This window comes from Boleophthalmus pectinirostris, unplaced genomic scaffold (assembly GCF_026225935.1).
Source record: "Boleophthalmus pectinirostris isolate CB_2022bp ecotype Guang Dong unplaced genomic scaffold, ASM2622593v1 HiC_scaffold_18, whole genome shotgun sequence".
Classification (NCBI taxonomy): domain Eukaryota; kingdom Metazoa; phylum Chordata; class Actinopteri; order Gobiiformes; family Gobiidae; genus Boleophthalmus; species Boleophthalmus pectinirostris.
Genome location: NW_026571133.1, coordinates 18,034,478 through 18,052,548, shown reverse-complemented (window position 1 = coordinate 18,052,548; position 18,071 = coordinate 18,034,478). Strand labels below are relative to the sequence as shown.

The 18,071-nt window shown below is 39.9% G+C and overlaps 2 protein-coding genes across 4 annotated transcripts in view; both read right to left on the bottom strand.

The window, feature by feature from the left end:
- Positions 1-7,967, bottom strand: part of pcloa (piccolo presynaptic cytomatrix protein a) — a 40,732-nt gene extending 32,765 nt beyond the window's left edge. Inside the window, exons 1-3 of the mRNA XM_055153672.1 lie at positions 7,774-7,967; positions 5,405-6,398; positions 3,864-4,856 (exon numbers count right to left, since the gene is read on the bottom strand). Coding sequence (XP_055009647.1) covers positions 3,864-4,856; positions 5,405-6,398; positions 7,774-7,967 — 2,181 coding nt within the window. The remainder of the gene's footprint in view (positions 1-3,863; positions 4,857-5,404; positions 6,399-7,773) is intronic.
- A 7,242-nt stretch (positions 7,968-15,209) lies between these two features.
- Positions 15,210-18,071, bottom strand: part of sema3aa (sema domain, immunoglobulin domain (Ig), short basic domain, secreted, (semaphorin) 3Aa) — a 36,761-nt gene continuing 33,899 nt past the window's right edge. For all 3 annotated transcript variants that reach the window (XM_055153675.1, XM_055153673.1, XM_055153674.1), the window contains one exon: positions 15,210-17,562. In XM_055153675.1, the coding sequence (XP_055009650.1) occupies positions 16,873-17,562 (690 nt within the window). In that variant the 3' untranslated portion in view covers positions 15,210-16,872. The remainder of the gene's footprint in view (positions 17,563-18,071) is intronic.

Genomic DNA, 18,071 nt, shown 5'->3' with positions numbered 1-18,071 from the left:
TATATTACTTTTTCATATAGAACATTTGATTTCCATAAGCTGGTGGCATAATAAAGGTATGAAAATCTTGTGTGAATTAATGTAGATTAAGGTCATGATTTCAGTCATTGTGAATAATTATAAAATTATGTTTTATATAACAAAAACATATATTGTGAGTAGAGCCCGACCGATATGGATTTTGTTGTGGCCGATATGATACCGATATAATGGCGTTGGCGCTGCCGATATAATCGCCGATATATTTAGTGATGTAAAAATTCACTGTAAATCTTGAATTATTAAAAAAAAAACTTAGGTTTGGCTCTGGTGGATTTTAAACTGGGTTTATTTAGGCAGCATTTATTGTTATTCTGCCTCTTTACATGATATGTCATAGGACTAAACCAGGTCTAAACCAGAACTGAACCAGGACTAAACCAGGACTGAAAAAGTACTAAACCAGGACTAAAACAGATCTAAACCATGTGTAAAACAGGACTAAACCAGAACTTAACCAGGACTGAGTGTCGGGACTCGATCTCTATCGCTCTCCCTCTCTCGACCTCAAGATTAATCCTGGTTTATTTATTTTATGCTGAATATATTTATGCTTTTTTTTTTTTTTTTTTTTTTTTTACCCTATGCACACGCAGATTTTTTGAAAGTTTAGTTTTCAGCCGCTGCCGCTGTCAAACTACCACAAGTCTGCACGCCACGTGAAGAGAAAAAAAGTGAGAGAAAGAGAAAACACAGCTCCCAATAAGGATCAGGCTCCCGTCGTTTGCTTCAAAGAGCCGGTTCTAAGAGCCGCTTCGTTGGCGACCGACCCATAACTACTAGCGAGTAAATAAACTATCGCTATTAGCCTTTAGCCGTAAATGCTGCACGCCGCGGTAATTAATTATATGCATAAATGTGGATCATTCACACGTCTATTCACAGCTCATTTACATATCAATGCTGGTCCAGTAGCAAATATACGGCCAATGTAGTCACTTTACAATAGACCAATAGAAAACAGCCTGTTTATGTGCGGGAGCTACAGCAGATAATCGCTAACTAATCAGCTAGTTTCAAAGTCGATGTATTTCCAACACTCACCGCTCACACAGGCTCCTCCTCACATCACAAGTCTGCACTAATAAATGTCCTTTTAATCCAGACTCAAACCGATTGTCCGTAAAAAGAAAATAATCTCAGTGTTGCGCACATGGATCTGTTTCTGCGGCTGTAATCAAACACACGTGACTCTGGGGGGGTGTTCAGGGACAGTACGGACACAGACACAGACAAATTACACCGCAGATAAATACTGATGCGGAGCCACATATCTGGACATTTATCTGTCTGTAAATTGGATTAAATGAACAGAATGTAGAGAGTCTAATATTTATAACGAGGTATAACATGCCTATGTGAAATATCGGCCCCTATCAGCATATCAGCCGATAGCCGATATGCCTCCAGTTGCTCATACCGGCCGATAATATCGGCCAGCCGATATATCGGTCGGGCTCTAATTGTGAGAGTTCATTACTTTATAGTATAACTAAAAAATTTAAAAATTTAATTTACCATAGTTTTACTTGAGTACATCCCCCTCTGCTTAACACAATACTAAATTGCCACAACCAACAAATTACCACATGATGTGGGCAAATCTTGAACACCAGTGTAGCTTCATGGCTTCCCAGTCCATTACAACCCCCCACACAGTGTGACCCATTCGCATGCGTCAGCAAGTGAACCCTCGCTGACAGTCGACATCATGACAGGCACAGAGGCACAGTATGGAGGGGGCAGATGACTCAACCAAGGTGTTGTGTGTGAGTATCTTCTGAAGCAATTTGAGCGACTTGGTATATTTAACCACATGGATTAAATGTACCATAACATATTTGCTTGTTACTAAGTTCAGATTTTAAATTGTGGTTGTGCTGAAAAGACAAATCTTTATCCAATTATGGCATCAGTGCCTGAAATAGCCATCTGTAGCACACAATTACATTTTCTTCTCTGCTTGTTCTAATCTAAGTGATTGCAGTTCATTCTTTTATTCATTATTCATTATTCAGTAATACTGTGCAATTTAAAGGTGAAAAATGTAAGTACATTAAAGGATATAGAGTCACCATTTGTCCATGCTCAAATAAAAATAGCTATGCATGATGCATTGTAGGGAAATTATATTGTTTCTTTAGCAGAGTACTTCCAAAACAATAGTAGAGGAAATCTGACAGGGTCTTTAGGGTAGATGCATTTATACATAATTTGTTGCAATTTTGCTGAGTAACCAGTTAGATTTTCATCCACATTAAAAAGAAAATCAGTATGCCTCTGATTTACTTTTTAAATATAATATTAACTTAAAATCCTAAACTTTATATATCACATTTTAGAAACAAAACCGTTTCAAAAGTGCTGCACAGGGACAGATCATAAAGCCAACAAAAGGTATACATGCTAAATTTGATGGTACTACTCCTAAAATAATGAAAGCAGTAAAATAAAATTAGAGCATAGCTGTAATACCATAAAATAGCAATAAATAAGTAAAATAAATTAAAGTAAATTATTAAATGTTACTTGTATGCAAAGTTTATGTTACATTTGGGTCTTAGCTTAGCTCTTGGTGTGTAGTGAGAGGAGACCCTTTGCAGAGACAGAAATACCTCAAGGATTACTAATGACAGAACTGAACACGTGAATGCAGGATGTAGATTGACAAACGCACGTGAGGGCCAGCCAAGACCACTCTCTCTAACCTATGTCCTCAGGGGATTCCATCATTCATGCCTAGTAGTTTTCAATGGGATGGTACAGTAACCTACAATGTCTGCGATATAGGATCTTCAGTGGGTGTACAATATGTGTTCATCTTTATCATGCCTGCTGAGAATCCACTCATGCACAATCACTTTTTGGCCCCTTTTCACAGTGTACTAATGCCACATACACATTGCACCATCTGTTATGTTTTCAAAGTGGGCATGCAGATCAGACAACGCATAAAATGTACACCAGTAAGACCAGACATTTAAAAAGCAGGTTAAATGCCATGTGCAGGAGAGGGTGGGCTTGACATAGAAAATGTCAAAATCCAACTAATTTAAAAACGGAAATCCACATGCTAAATTGGGTCTAAATCAACATAATTACACAACTAAACCAGTATTAAAGTTTGCCATAACATCACCCTATATCAAACTGGATTAGCTCTAAGTCATTACTAAAACGAATTAGCCTGAAACAACATTAGCAAAGGGAATAGTCAAACCCTTTAGAAAGGTTCAAATAAAAACAAATGCAAATTTAAAAAGAACCCCCAAAAAACTAAAGCATCTTTTAGCTGACACACCCTAACATAAGTTGGAGTATCTTACCTCTAGATAATACAGCACTAAACCAAAGTGTGGTCACATGAAATTTAACTGATACATTTAAATGATAAAGAAGAATAGTGAGACAGTGTTAAAGCAGGACCTAAAAAAAAAAAAATTCAAAGTGAAATTTTATAGCATACCACCAAGAAGAAGCTAGTGAGGTGGCTTTTAAATGTATAATCAACAGCGATCTTAGTTAAGCCGGTCTTAGAACAACTGATACAAGTCTGTCACATCATAAAGGATTTATTATTCAACAGCCAAATTATGATGAATAAAGCTCAATAATTGCTCCAGAAATCACTGCTTTGCTCTTCCTCTTTTGATTATTGAAAATATGGGAAAAATACTGAGTAGAAAAGTCTCCCAGTGCTATCTTTCCAGTGACCTATTTCAACTACACAGTGCAGTGGATGTCTATGTTCTATTTATATATGATGGAACATAAATTACTGTTGTAGCAGAGTGGTGTTGCGTGAAAAGCTGTGCAAATCTTACCTCTCCTAAGTGCGGCGTGGGATTGAATCCACATAAGTTGCACACCGTCTTCTTACACTCGGTGCAGAGACTGTAGTTGGGCGTGTCAGACGATCCCACATTAAGTTCTATGTTGCAAAGAGGACAGCTTTGTTTTGGTGTAGCTGAAGCAGGTGTCTCCTCCTTATCCACAGACATGGACTTGGTTGGTTTAGTAAGTTTAGCGGGAGGAGTATCTGGAGCAGAGTCAGTGTCTGGGGGAGATCCTGGGGGGGAGAAGGGGGAGTCAGGGGGTGAACCGGGGCCAGAATCAGGAGGTGATCCTGGGCCAGAGTCAGCAGGAGACTGTGGAGGAGATCCAGAGGGTTCTGCTGGTTTACTGTCCTCTCCAGTGACAAGATTGGAGGCTGAGCTTAACAAAGATGACCCAAAGCTGAACATCTGAGAGGCAGCTGCTGGAGGTTTCGAGGATGAGTCGGACAACCCACCAAAACCGCTAAATAACTTCCCCGCTACAGACTCATCCTGTTTTGGTGCAGTTTGTGCTTGTGGCTTTGAAGTTTCCATCAAACCACCAAATCCACCAAACAGTTTGCCCGTAACAGATTCTGATTGTGAAGAAGTGGTGGAAGATTTTACTGAATCTGTTAGACCTCCAAGACCAAATCCACCAAAGAAACTAGACTCCTGTTTGGCTTTCGATGGAGACTGCTGTGGACTGGTCTTCTGCATGATAGGCTTTCCAGTTTTGGGGTCAATCTTTGGGGATCCTGACATGGATGAGCCCGGTGATGGTCCTGGTGATGTTGGACCAGGGGATTTTTGCCTGGGGGTGGTGGGCGGAGTCAAGCCCTGCTCGCTCTGGTGGCTCTGCTGCTTTATGAGGAGGTTGCCAGGTTTCCCAGGAGGCTGTTTCTGAGGGGATGGTGGGACAGAACCTTGTTTGGGATTTGGGGGGTCCATGCCTCCCATTGCTCGCTGCATTTGGCAGTTCAGACACAGCCATTCCTTTCCCTGGAAATGAAGAACACATGTATCAGAGCTTCAAGAAAATGCTATAACCATATTTTTTGTCTGTATATTATGATGCAATCAAAATCACAATTGTTTTCATGTAGATGATTATTATAAATCAAACTTCATAAGATTTGGCATTTAAAAAAATCTAAATATTACTGACTAATTTCTACTACCCACCAAGCATGAGTAATATTATGATGATGTATGAAATATCAGTAATTCATTGAAATACAGAGATTCTTGCTTGTCTTCACAAGTGGAAATAATCTACAAGTTGTGGTGTCTTTGGTATTTGGCCGTGCCATTAGTCCCCTTGAACAACATGGGCGCAGTTCCTACAGTCTAGGTTTATAATCTGAATGAACAGATACAACTTTTTTTATTTATTTTTTTTACATTGTGTTGATGGAAAATATTTGTAATTATAATACTATATGCAGTCTGTCATTACAAATTATATTTATTCTTTTTGTAAACTCCCCATTGAAATACAAATAAATGCAACAGAAAAAAATGTAGCAGAATAGGTAGTCTAGTCTTACCGCTGAGTCTGGAGGACTGAAGCCACACAGGCTGCACACCTGGTTCTTACACTCAGTGCAGTTGTTATAGTTTGGTGGTTCTTTAGCCCCAACATTCATCTGGGTGGTCTTACACAGTGGACAGGGCACATCTTTCCCAGCTCCCTGTTGGGCAGCAGGCCCAACACTTTTAGCTGGTCCAGGTTGACCTCCAGGACCAGATGGGCCCTGCTGTTTTGGACCAGCTCCCTGAGATGAAGGAGCAACACCCTTTTGCTGAGGAGGACCACCTTGTTTAGCCCCTGGGCCTGGGGGTCCTGGTCCTGTTTTGGGGCCCTGTTGTCCTGGAGGTCCCTGGGCTTGTTTGGGACCTTGTCCTGGAGACCCCTGTCCGGGCTTGGGTCCCTGTCCTGGAGGCCCCTGTCCAGGCTTGGGTCCCTGTCCTGGAGGCCCCTGTCCAGGCTTGGGTCCCTGTCCTGGAGGCCCCTGTCCAGGCTTGGGTCCCTGTCCTGGAGGTCCCTGCCCAGGTTTGGGTCCCTGTCCTGGAGGTCCCTGTCCCGTGGGAGCCTGAGCTTGTTTAGGACCTTGTCCTGGAGGTCCCTGGCCAGGTTTTTGTGGTGCTCCTTGTTGTGGACCTTTAGGGCCCTGCTGTTGAGGGCCTTTGGCTGGTGTATCACCCTCTTCTTCATCTCCAAATATTCCAAATTTAGGGATGGTGACGGCATCACCCATTGAGGATAAAGAAGAGGAAACTGAGGAGGTCATGGCACTCAGGGGGTTGGCCCCACTCAGGAAACTGGATCCGAACATGCCTGAGGATTTGCTTTCAGAGCTCTTTGGCTCTTGCCGAAATCGTGACTCAAAAAGGCTTAAGGATGACGGACTGCGGCCGGGGGAAGGCTTCCCAACTGGACCCTGGTTGAAAGCATCTATAGTGCGGCTCTTGCTGAGACCTGCTGAGCCCCTGGAGGCTCCAACCACCTGGGAACGCTGTTGGACATCACCTTGTGAGGGTCTGATGAGAAAAGAAAAGAGGGCCAGGGTTAGGTTCATGTCAGGATATGACTTTTTAAAAACTCTACAAATATCACATTTACTCAGCATCGAATCACAAGTCTCAGAGACCTGCTGTGCAAAATTATATAGGACCCCAAGTATAGCTTCAATCCAACAGGGAGCATTAATATGAATCCAGAACCCCTAAACATAACTGACAGAAAATGAATACCATCAAATAACCCACTGATCATGGAAAGAAAATGCCTGGCTACATGGCAGTAAGCTGAGACATCTCCACATAGTCTGAGAGCAGAGCAGAAACAAACACTGTAAACAGGGCCCTTGCTGATCATGTAAGTAAATAAATAATGTTATATGGTATTTAAAATGCATACAATACTTTTGTGGGCAGAGAGCAGTGTGATTAACTTCAAGATTGATTTAGAGTATTGGATAATCTCATGACTACTGGATGAGTCCGATGGTATAATGCTCTGTTGATGTATAAGGTACTGTGGGCCAATACTCTACCAGCTGGAGCCGCATTCAAGGCAGTGGGGAATTTCAGCACCATGGCCAGCGATCACACACTCAGTGCAGAACAACTACGCCACGAAGTTTGCTACTATAGTTTATAATTTGAAACTGAAAACTTACTGTAGGGGGACGTCTATAAAATATTGCATCATCGAAAGTAGTTCTATTTATAGACATATTAATATTGATGCCCCCTCCCCCCAGTCTCTAGCTATGACAAGCCTATAAATAACAATTCTCCCCCAATTGAAACTAATTAACAGGGACTCATCCCATGTTATCAGATCTAACAGACGGACGAAAGCCACTTTTTATTATCACTTGATAGAATTGTAGAACTAGCACATTGTTTACTATTGTGCATGCTCTGCTTAGGATCCTCCACTGGTGTGAAACTACACAACATATCACCGAACTATAAGACTGTGTGTTTGAAGAAGAGGTTAATCAGACAGACAAATGAGAAGGAGAAACTCGGTGCACGACAGATTTTCTTACCCAGCAGGCATTTCGAACAACTGTATTATCAAGTGGAAGTGTGTCTACTTCAGGAATCACCCACAGAGTATGGGAAATGAACAGAGTAATACAATAGACGAGAAATAATAATTTATAATAAAATGTTCAACGATAGGCTAGTCTAAACGACATGGTAACCTTTGTGTTGTAAACCTTTACCCAATTGTACAAATGTAAGACGTCCTGTGCACCAAGTGGCCTGTGATTGTAACTGTTGGTAACTGGATGGATTTCTTGTCCTACATAAGCTATAAAGGTTACATAGCCTACACTGTATGTTGACTAATAGTGTGTAGTAGTGTGTGTGTAAGGGTAGCGGGTGTTGAGAGCCGTGCCTTCGTGCTGCTCCTCCAGGCTGCCTGCCCTGCGCTCTCGCCATCGCGACTTCTAGTTGTTTTCTTTGCTCCTCGCTCAGTTCGCTCAGGTCCACCGGGTCTCCACCAGGAACACGCACAAATCCACCTTTCCCATCCGGAGCCAGCCCTTCGGGTAGCCCCTCTCCTCCTTCTAGACTCGCTTCATTCCCCATGATGGACCCCTCCCGTCTTCCTTACACCGATCAATGTGTTTTACGTCCAAAGCGCGGAGCGGACACGGCGTTCTTCGGTGCTTCGGATCATCATAAAAGACCAAGATTTACTGCTCACTCCGTTTTTCTGTTGCCGAGCTTTCATATCCTCGTTTCTCATTGTTTTTCTCTGTCGCGCATCTCTGCAGCTGTACCACAGTTACAACAGTTCTCACTGAGCAGGGTCTCCATATTACTACTGTAAAGGCTCACTAAAGCAACTTCCGGTTTACAAAATAGAGCAAATCCAATGAAATCCGTTTTTTCTTCCTTTAAGCTTATGGGAAAGAAATAATATGGATGCACGAGATTCTATTCCAAACAACAACTTGTTACCACATTTCCACGCAAGTTATCCTTCTCAATTGGCAGATAAATGCTCAATCGATTAGTATGGGAAATCATATACATTTAAATCATATTCTTGAAGCGTTTCTTTAAACATATTCTGCTGCACTATTTGTAAGCAAGATGGAAATATAAATGTAAACTGCTGCAAAACGCTTTATCATAAGACCAAGAGCTGCAGCTGGATTTGGGCAAACACTCGCCTAATTTAAGTCAACTCCCTTTAAAGGACGTTCTATATGTGGCTATATTATAGTTAAATAGGTAATTATTTTTTTCTACATATAAAAAAAACCAAAAACATTTCTATAAAGCATGTTGTTCACTTCCTTTTCAGTACAACACTTCAGTTAACTTGACGCTATTTCTCACCCACTTCGCTTTTAACGCGCATGCGCCTCTGGTGACAGGCCATCAGGAGACATCAGCAATGGAAATAGTGGTTTTAAAGCAGATTGACTCCACTTAAATCCCGCTTATGAGATAGTTTAAACAGGTGTAACATGGATAATCGGCTCATTTGGCCTGAGGGCCATCATTACACAGTTATATCTTACAAAATGTTGCTAGGGCTTCTAATAAGCCAATTTACCACAATGACACATGCATGGTGAATATAACTTATGCTCTATATTTTTTATGTGTAGGAGCACTGTGCATGCTATCCTAACTATACTCTATAAATACTTCCATAAGACTTTACTGTTCACTGACTTAACTTCATGTTCATGCAAGGCCTCGCTAACCATATTTTGACAAATATTAAGAAATTATAATGTAATATTAGTATTTACAAAAAAATAAAAAATGTATTAAGATTGCTTAATGAAAATACTCAATGTACCAAATGCTAAAATGAACCAGGCGATGTAACAAAATTACATAATCTACACCCACATGCGGAGCTGAAGGAGTGTGAAACAAATCTACAGCTAATGACTGTACAGATAGTATGCACAAGCTGCCACATGAAGAGACGTTAAAATACGTCTGTTCTGTTGTGCATCAAGCAGATGTGCAGCAATGTGACAGTGAGGGCTCATCCTTACTGTGGAGCTGAGGGGCACATGTGTCCTCACCATCTTTTGTAACCAAGCACAAATCAACAGGATCAACAGATATTAGACAAAGATTCAAGGCTCTTTGGTTCTCAGACAATTGGTTTACTACATGTTCTTTGTGTTCGGTCTTGTGTCACTTAACTACGTGTTTTCAGTGTTCCACTGTTTTCCAAACCATCTTGTTTTATCCACGCTGCAGTGGTCCCCAGCTAAACAAGTACCCTTTACTCCCCGTCTCACACTTAGCTGCAGTGTTTGACGAGTAATGCATGGTACACGAGCAATATGATTTTCATATTTTAAGATAGCTGTCATTAGTTATTTCATTGCACAGTACATAGCATTATAAATCATCAATGCTTCAACTGTTTCAGTGTAATTCCTCTTTTGTCCAGGAGTGGTCTATGGTAGAAAAGGTTTTAAAGGTATAGTGAGCTAATGTTTCTTCCATTTTTACCATTCCAGGGATTTTGTATTCTCTAATAACTTCCTAATCATATCTTTCTACAGTCTGCATAGTTGTGTAGGCTATAGCATCATTTCTTGAACAAACAATACTAGTAGCATTGGTTTATCTGCTTCTCACTTCAGTTTATTTCCCCCACTGATCGCTGAAGCATGGCCTGATTATCTATATGCTGTCAGGCAGAAACCAGTGTCTCACTCAGTGAAATGCATACAGGTGTAAAGTCACTGAGTCAAATATGGGGCCGATCCTATGGCCGCTGTCTGTCAAAGTCACAGCTGTAATGGGGGAAAGGTCACTATGGTTTTTCTGTCATTCTCACCATACACCTATAGTTCTTTCTGTTAGAAGAAAATGGCAGAGGTTGGTTACAGCAAACAAGCATATGGGATCAACAAGCTTGTGTCAGCTACTTCAAATAATAGTATGATTAAAATAATTCCCTTGCTTTCATTTGTGACACAATGTGACAAGAATAGACATTAAGTCAATGATGTGAAATAGGACAAGCTCACATGTGTGTTTTGCATCTTTGGCAATGTAACATGAGGAAGGTAACCAGAGAAGACACCGTGTGCTGTTCATTAAATTTGAATTGTCAGTAGCAGTGTAAGACCATTTCTTACAAAGACAAAGGCTAGAAAAATATGTATTTTGAATTTAAAAGAAAACATTTAAAAGGAAAGTTCGAGATTAGAAAACAAACCAGAAAATTAGACAGTATAAAAGGTAATCTATAGTGAAAAAGAATAACACAACACTGTATTTAAGATTGAAATAATCCTTTGAGAGCTTCCCCATGCACCAGAAACATCAGTATATTTATAAGCCAAAGCAAATAAAACATACCTTTTTGTTAAGCTTGCGTCTGAGAGGAGACTGCCGGTATCCTTGAAGCCAGTGAGTTCTGAGGTGACTCAAGTCCCCAGTGTACTTTGAGAGGCGTTTAATTTTTGCTACATTCAGATTGAGCCGCCCTCATCCTGATTAGCTACCTGGCATGCGCCCCAGTCCACCATCAACGGCAATTTGCTCCTGACCAGCGAGACACCCTGAACTAAAAATACCTTTCACAGCGAGTGCCTTCACTGTTGCCGTACTCTGTGGCATCTATACACTCCGGCACACGCACCTAGTAACAAAGACAGCCTCTTGCATGGACATAAGAAGACCAAGTAATCCTCTTTTCCTCTGAGAGATAGGCCAATCACACACTTCTCTACTGTAAGCCCTTTCCCTGTCCACACACTGCTGTAATTCCCATTGCAAGTTAACTCACTGGCTATCATCATATCAAATGAACACACAAAGAGATCAATTATTAATTCAGGATCATCCTAAGCTCACTAAAGACCTATAAAATTAAACATTAGCTATTAGCTTCTGTTGATGTAAATATAAACAGAAAGCAGATTGCTTTGTAGGTTATAAAAATGTACTTTACCAGTAGTATTGGGTAATTTTACTAACTTATCCCAAATATGCATTATTATACAACTGTCTTGAATACTTTTCTCTATTTCATGGGAAAGCTACTAAAATTGTATGACATCTCTGACCTTTACTATACAAAACATCAAATTCAATTCAAAAAAGGCTTGAGAAAAAGTACTGTATGCACTTCTTTTGTTTTGATAGTCACAGGTGAAAGGGCATAGGAAGGACAGTTTAACTGGGAACACAACTGCTAATAGGATTTATCAGTCTGGAGGCCAATCTGAAAAGCCACAGTTCACAGGACAACATTGCAGTTTGGAACAACAAAGATTAGTTTGCATTTAGTTTTATACTAATTGCACGCACCTCATCACTTGCAATTGTATTTCTTCTTTGTTGAGAATATTCAGACAGTAAAACATATCATTGCTCTGATGTCTTGTTCCTCAGAAATGTGAATTCCTGTGAGTATTGCAGTCTATCCACCGTCTGTGCAAGAGATCCAGCTTAATTAGCTGTGCTCCAGCTTCTCTGCCTTTTGTGGAAAAACTACATTTAATCTAGAAACTCAAATAAACCAACACAGCATAACTAAGGTGAAACTCAATATTTCATGCCAACATAATAACACCAGTTGTTAATGAATAAAAATAATACTCAGCAATTAAAAGCAGAATTGAATCTTACACTCTACAATTGCCCATCACCCATATAAAAATATGTAAGTGTGTCTGCAGATGAAAGAATGCTCTTTACTCCATCTAGTGGTAATTTATCTTCTCTACAATTCCTCTTTAGCTCTCCCTCCCTGTGCATCACGCTCTGTTTTAAGAGACTGACAGCAGTTGGCATCTTTGACTAATGTGCTTTAGTCCTAATAGCCTGATTCATTGTGGTGGGGGAGGTGTAGAGGATGGAATTTTTCAATGAGCACTTTTAAGTGAGAGAAAGATGAAAAATACTGTCAAGGTAAAAACGTATTTGCTTATGTGCAAATCAAGCGTCACCCACCCACTGTGCACATGAATCATTACACCTGTTACCTAGGCAGTGCGTCAGGCCTGGCAACGTCACTCCTTTATTCTTATGGGGGAAGGTCTCCAGAGTGTGTGCACATAGATGAGTCACACATGCTCACATTATGATGCTTAACAAGAGCACATTTATATATATGTACTTTAAGAAATTAACTGGAAACTGTAAGTCATTGGCCTTGAGCATTGTACCAAATACTAACGCTAATAAAATCTACCCCTTGGCTCATCACCATGTTGCAAAGGCACAACAGTAAAAAGCTTGTGATTTATCTAGTCCTTAACCGTAAGTTTGCAGTGAAACCACAAATCTCCACAGAGACAGACAAGTGTGAGGCATTGATCAGCTAATCAATCCCATGCAATCAGACAAAATGGCCGTAAGATGAGGTCAAGGCAGCGTCTTCTTTTATGTATGTGTGCATGTGCGTATGTGTGACTATCTCTCCTCTCACACGTGCAGCTGTGTTGATCGCCCAGGTTTATGACTACCAGTCTTGTAGCGATCTGTTGAGGAGGTGGGCCCATGGCTATAAATCATCCTTTCTCCACAACACACAGGGAAATTTATGTCCCAGATGGTGGTATACAAAGCAGGCTCAGATACACCATGTGATTAGGGAGTTAGAGGGAAAGGTAAACAAATTAAGATGCATTTCTGTACTGGCAAATATGATTGTAATATGGTGTGAACAACATTGTCAACATGGGCCTTTCCATTAGATTAGCTATTGACACAGAAAATGTTTAAGGGGCACTGTATATATTTTCTCTTATAAGGTCCAGCACCTTCTTATGTCTATAATGTTACTGTTTTGTCTGAAATGTTTCAAATATTGGCATAAACTAGGCAGGCACCATCAAACCAAGTATGTTTATGGCAATAAAAAATGTGAATCACAAAATAGTAACATCTTCCTGAGGGAAGTAAGTGGCAAAGTTACATAGTATACCTTCAACCTCAGTACTAATTATTTGTGTGTATTATTTGAATTTACACTAAATAGTATTTCTGTTGCATTATCCCGAGTAATTGATGATTAGATGCTGTATATCTGTATGAAGTAAAAAAAAAACTTGATTAAAAATAAAAGGCTTCTAGAATCAATATCACATAGGTGAAACAATAATCTGATTATTTTCAGAATAAAATGCATTTTCACTCTCACAAATAAGTGTATATTTTAAATTAAAACAGGCTATATTGTTGACAGTAATATAATTCTTCTAGTCTCTTAGTTGTTCATAAGAGCCCTTAATCTCCATGCAGACCAATAATCAATAGCAAACATCGCCAGTGATCAGTGGAGCTGTGTCACAATGGATCCCTCCTTGGTTGCCATGGTTTCAGCAGCAGATGCCACTCACCTTCAGGCTCCAACTGTGGTTTCTCTCCAAAAGCTGTGCACAGTACATGCAATGTACAATGTAAATGGCAAATATCAAGACACTAGCATACATTGTTTGGTACATAGTTTACATGTGATGCATATACAAAATGTTGTGTAAAAAATTTATAGATGCAAGTATTTCAAATATGTATATTTTAGTAACCTATTGTATTGTAACCACTAGTATAACTGCAGTTAAACTATAACAAACATCAGGGGGTGTGGCTAAAGATAAAATGCAAATGTTCCCATTTAAAAAATGCTATGAGCAAGTCATTCGATATATTTTATCTTGCCAGTGATCAAACTGTTTTCTCTTCATGCCCACGGTCTTGAGTTCCCACAGTCCTTTGAGTACTCATATAAGTAGGAAGCAATGAGTCAGAGCATTTGGATAGAAAGCACCATTTTCCTATTTGTGAGACGATTTACATATTAACACACAAAAGGAATACATATAATTTTGCATTCTGCACATTCTATAGGGGGCTTTTTGAATCCAAAAGAATGATGCATAGAAATAAGTGCAGGTTAAAATGAAATACAAAATATATTTTTAGCTAATAAATTGCATTGAGCTAGCTTCATGAGAAGGGTGAAGCAAAGGGTAGCTAACAAAATAGCTGTGAGACACTGCAGTGGACATGAGTCCTTGAGATGGCTCAGAGCTGCCTACAGCAAACCTCACATAACATAATGGTGAAGAAACCCTGTGTCTACTGCTCCAAATGTGAGTGTGTTTTTGGATCAAAGCACACATATACACAAGCTCACATGCTGAGTTTCCCAGCTTTTTGGGGACATTCATTCATTACATCACAAGGACCTGATTTTGTCCACATAAGGGAGACAGGTCTGATGTGAGTGTGTACAGATTTTAGTCCCCACAATGTGATACATATCCACCCACACAGGACATTCAAGGACAGTCGCCATGACAACCACAGAAGCAAATTTATTAACTGTGTGAAACTTGAAGACAGGCAACAGTTTAACACTTGAATCACCCTTACCGACGTCTGCACACTACAGCATGATTGTGGAGATGAGGGCAATCAGAAATCATCTGAATGTTTAAACAAAAGTAAGTTATGTGTGAAGACTTAAGAGGATGAAAAATGGTTCCAATAAGGCCTTGAGGAAAATTTGAGTTATGATGCTGCTCTACAGTGTCATCTTGTGGACGTGAAGTATAATGAAACGTACAGTACAAATAATGTTATTATGGCGGCATCTGATGGGAAACATGTGTATTGCATTCATATTGTATTTAAGTCAGGTAATAACCTGCAAAATGACACAAATTATGCAGTGTATGGCCACTGCATGTGCATATTGAACATAATGTTTTATAGATCTACGCAATACTTGTTAATGTATTGCTATATAGGCTATAGAAAGTGTGTGCAGAAATGAGAACAACTTATTTGTAACAGAGATGTTTATTTAGACAACTGAATGCATGCCAGAAAGTACTGTTACAGCAGCGGTAACTTTTAGCTCTCTCATTTGTCAAACAGGAGAGGACTGAAACAGGACTAGGTACATATCTGCACTAATTTATTGCACTGGCACGTGTTTTTGTAATGTGCTAGGAGAGAGGAAGACCAGCAGAGGGCGCTGCTGTATCATGGAGGACCATTCAACTTTGGCTGGAGAGTTGTTATTATCACTGTTTTGGCAAAAGGACAAAAGTATTTCACACCTTGTTTTAAGGGAACTTCACCTTTCACACAAAACACTAAGAGACACTAAAAAGATGCATTTACTGTAGGTAGCATTCACATGCAGAATAACATGTCTTCTCCTCAAACTAGATTTTACATTTTCTCCACTATTACAGAGATTCACAGCTAATCTTTTATCAGGTTGGGGTTTATTTTACACTCAATGGCAACTTGACAAATGAAAGATGTAGGGAAATGAAATAAAACAAACTTGTGCTTATTATTGTGGGAGCTAGAAAATGAGTGGCTCTTGTGTCAAGCCACTTGTGCATTTCTCATTCATTATACAGTATCTACAAAAAGGATTCCAGTTTCAGTTTGTTGGTCCATCCCACAGTTCATGGCCGTTGATGCCATTGCTTTGTCTTTATACTAATGAGCCAAAAATATCAAAAATAAATGTAACCCTTTCACATAACTATGAGCAATAAATAATAGTAATCAAGTGACGTTCTTGTGCTGTATAGGTACTGTATATACACAACGATACATTTGCATTATGTATGCACACAAATAACAGGGTTTTAGCATTTAGCCATGAACCATATGGAATCTATATTCTAGAAATCCCAGAGAAAACAATGACACAATAAGTTACATGGAAACCATATAAGAGCACAATGAGATTATGATGTATGTCTTGTCTGACATTCAAAGCACTGGTTTTGAAGGGAAAGTAAATATAAAAGAATTTAAGTTACATTTGGTAGGGCGTAAAAAACCTCTAATGTCAGTAAAATACCTAGCTTATTAAACATTGATTGATGATGACATGCACAATGCGTTTCTTTCCTCATGTCGAGTATAATAAAGCATTGTCCCAACACTGTGGCTGACTTGTGAATGATGCTTCAATATAATGGCCACTGATGGCAACCCCTTGTCCATCATTAAGGGCGCAATTGTTGCTCTGTCACTTTAAATGTTTCCAGGAAAGAATCTTTCCTCTTAGACACTTCTCCAAAATAATCCATTCCATGTATTGTATCAGTTCACATGCTCAGGTAAAGGGCCCAATGTACAGGTGCACAAGTCTCTAAGACTGTCCCTTTTATCTCTTTGTCTCTTCACAGGACGTCCACTGAAGGAACACAACACTTTAGTCTGACCCAGTTAATTTTGTAGCTTATTTACAGTAGCCTAAAGGCTGCCTGACCACATTTTAGGCAGTCATGTCCCCACTCATTGCCACTTAATTCCAGTGGAATTGTCTTTACCATTGTCCTATTGTCCACTTCACAGATTATTTAAGTGAGTTCAGCAGCGTTGTAATGTAATGGAACTAAAACTGCTCTAATGGAGAGGTCACTGGATCATACATTGAATACAACACTATAGAAAGTCTAGATGTTAGATGCTTGGGGCTTGTGCTTATGTCTTTCACTATTGTGCTTTGTCCTCCTCAAACACTCCTTGGGGGTCTCTGGAGCTCATGGGTCCTCCTGTTACGTCCCTTCTTGTTCTCTTGCATTCGTCTCCATTTCGCTGCATGCTGATTGGCCACCCTAGCCCCTCCCCCAGTAGCTTGGGAGCCAGCATTTTGACCACCTTGTGGTTTCTGGTTGTTCTTAGATGCTTGGCTGCTGAGGTTTTGTTGTGGCGGGTTGAGGCTCCGCTGTGTCCCTTCAGCTGTTGATACTGCTGTTTGAAGCCATGCTCTGCTCTGTGGGGGAGATCCTTGCTGTTTTTGGGCTTTAGGTGGAAGAGATTTTTGCCTTATTAAGGGGTTTGCAGCAGCACGGTCAGGTTTGACATTAGCAGTCTTCACTTTTTTCTGCTTGCGCTCTTTCTTCCAAACTCGGTCACAAAACTCCTCCACACTGTTGAGGTCTGGGTGGTCCAAGAGAGAAAGGAAATCCCGATACCACATTCTGTGTTTGGCAGACGGGCCCACACCAGTGCCCACAACAGGGAAACCTGGTAAAATATCACCCAGCTTCTGTGTGGGGATGACTTGAAGATTGAGGCGCATTAGGGGCTGGATGAAGCCGTGCTCTACAGCCTGGCAGTGGTAGATCCCCACATCGGACTGGGTCAGAGTGCGGATCAGCAGGCCCTGGTCAGTGCGCAGGATTCTGTCATCAAATCTGATCTACAAATGAGAAAATGATAATAAAATGAAGTATTTTTCTACATATATATATATATATATATATATATATATATATATATATATATATATATATATATATATATATATATAGGGCTGGGCAAAAATAAAAAAATTTATCGCGATTAATTGCATGAGTATATATTTATTTATTTATTATTTATTTATTATTATAGTTATTTATGTGAGATTTTTGAAATGTTGAAGTTGTAAAAAGTTGTTGAGAAATTGTCTGAGAGGAGATAAATCAACAAATTCTAAAAATGAAATGTGATATGATGCACTGGGTCAGCTGTTTGAAAAACTGGAAGGGTATACAGTGCAAATATATGAAAGATGCCAGAAAAAGTTAATTCATTTGCCACCCACTCACTTGCATCAATGGAAACATGAGCAGAAATGAAGGACGCTTACATGATTAAGTCAAAGGTCAACCTAAATATCTTCACCCACAGGTTATGACCTTAAAAGAGAAGAGGCTAAGAGCTAAT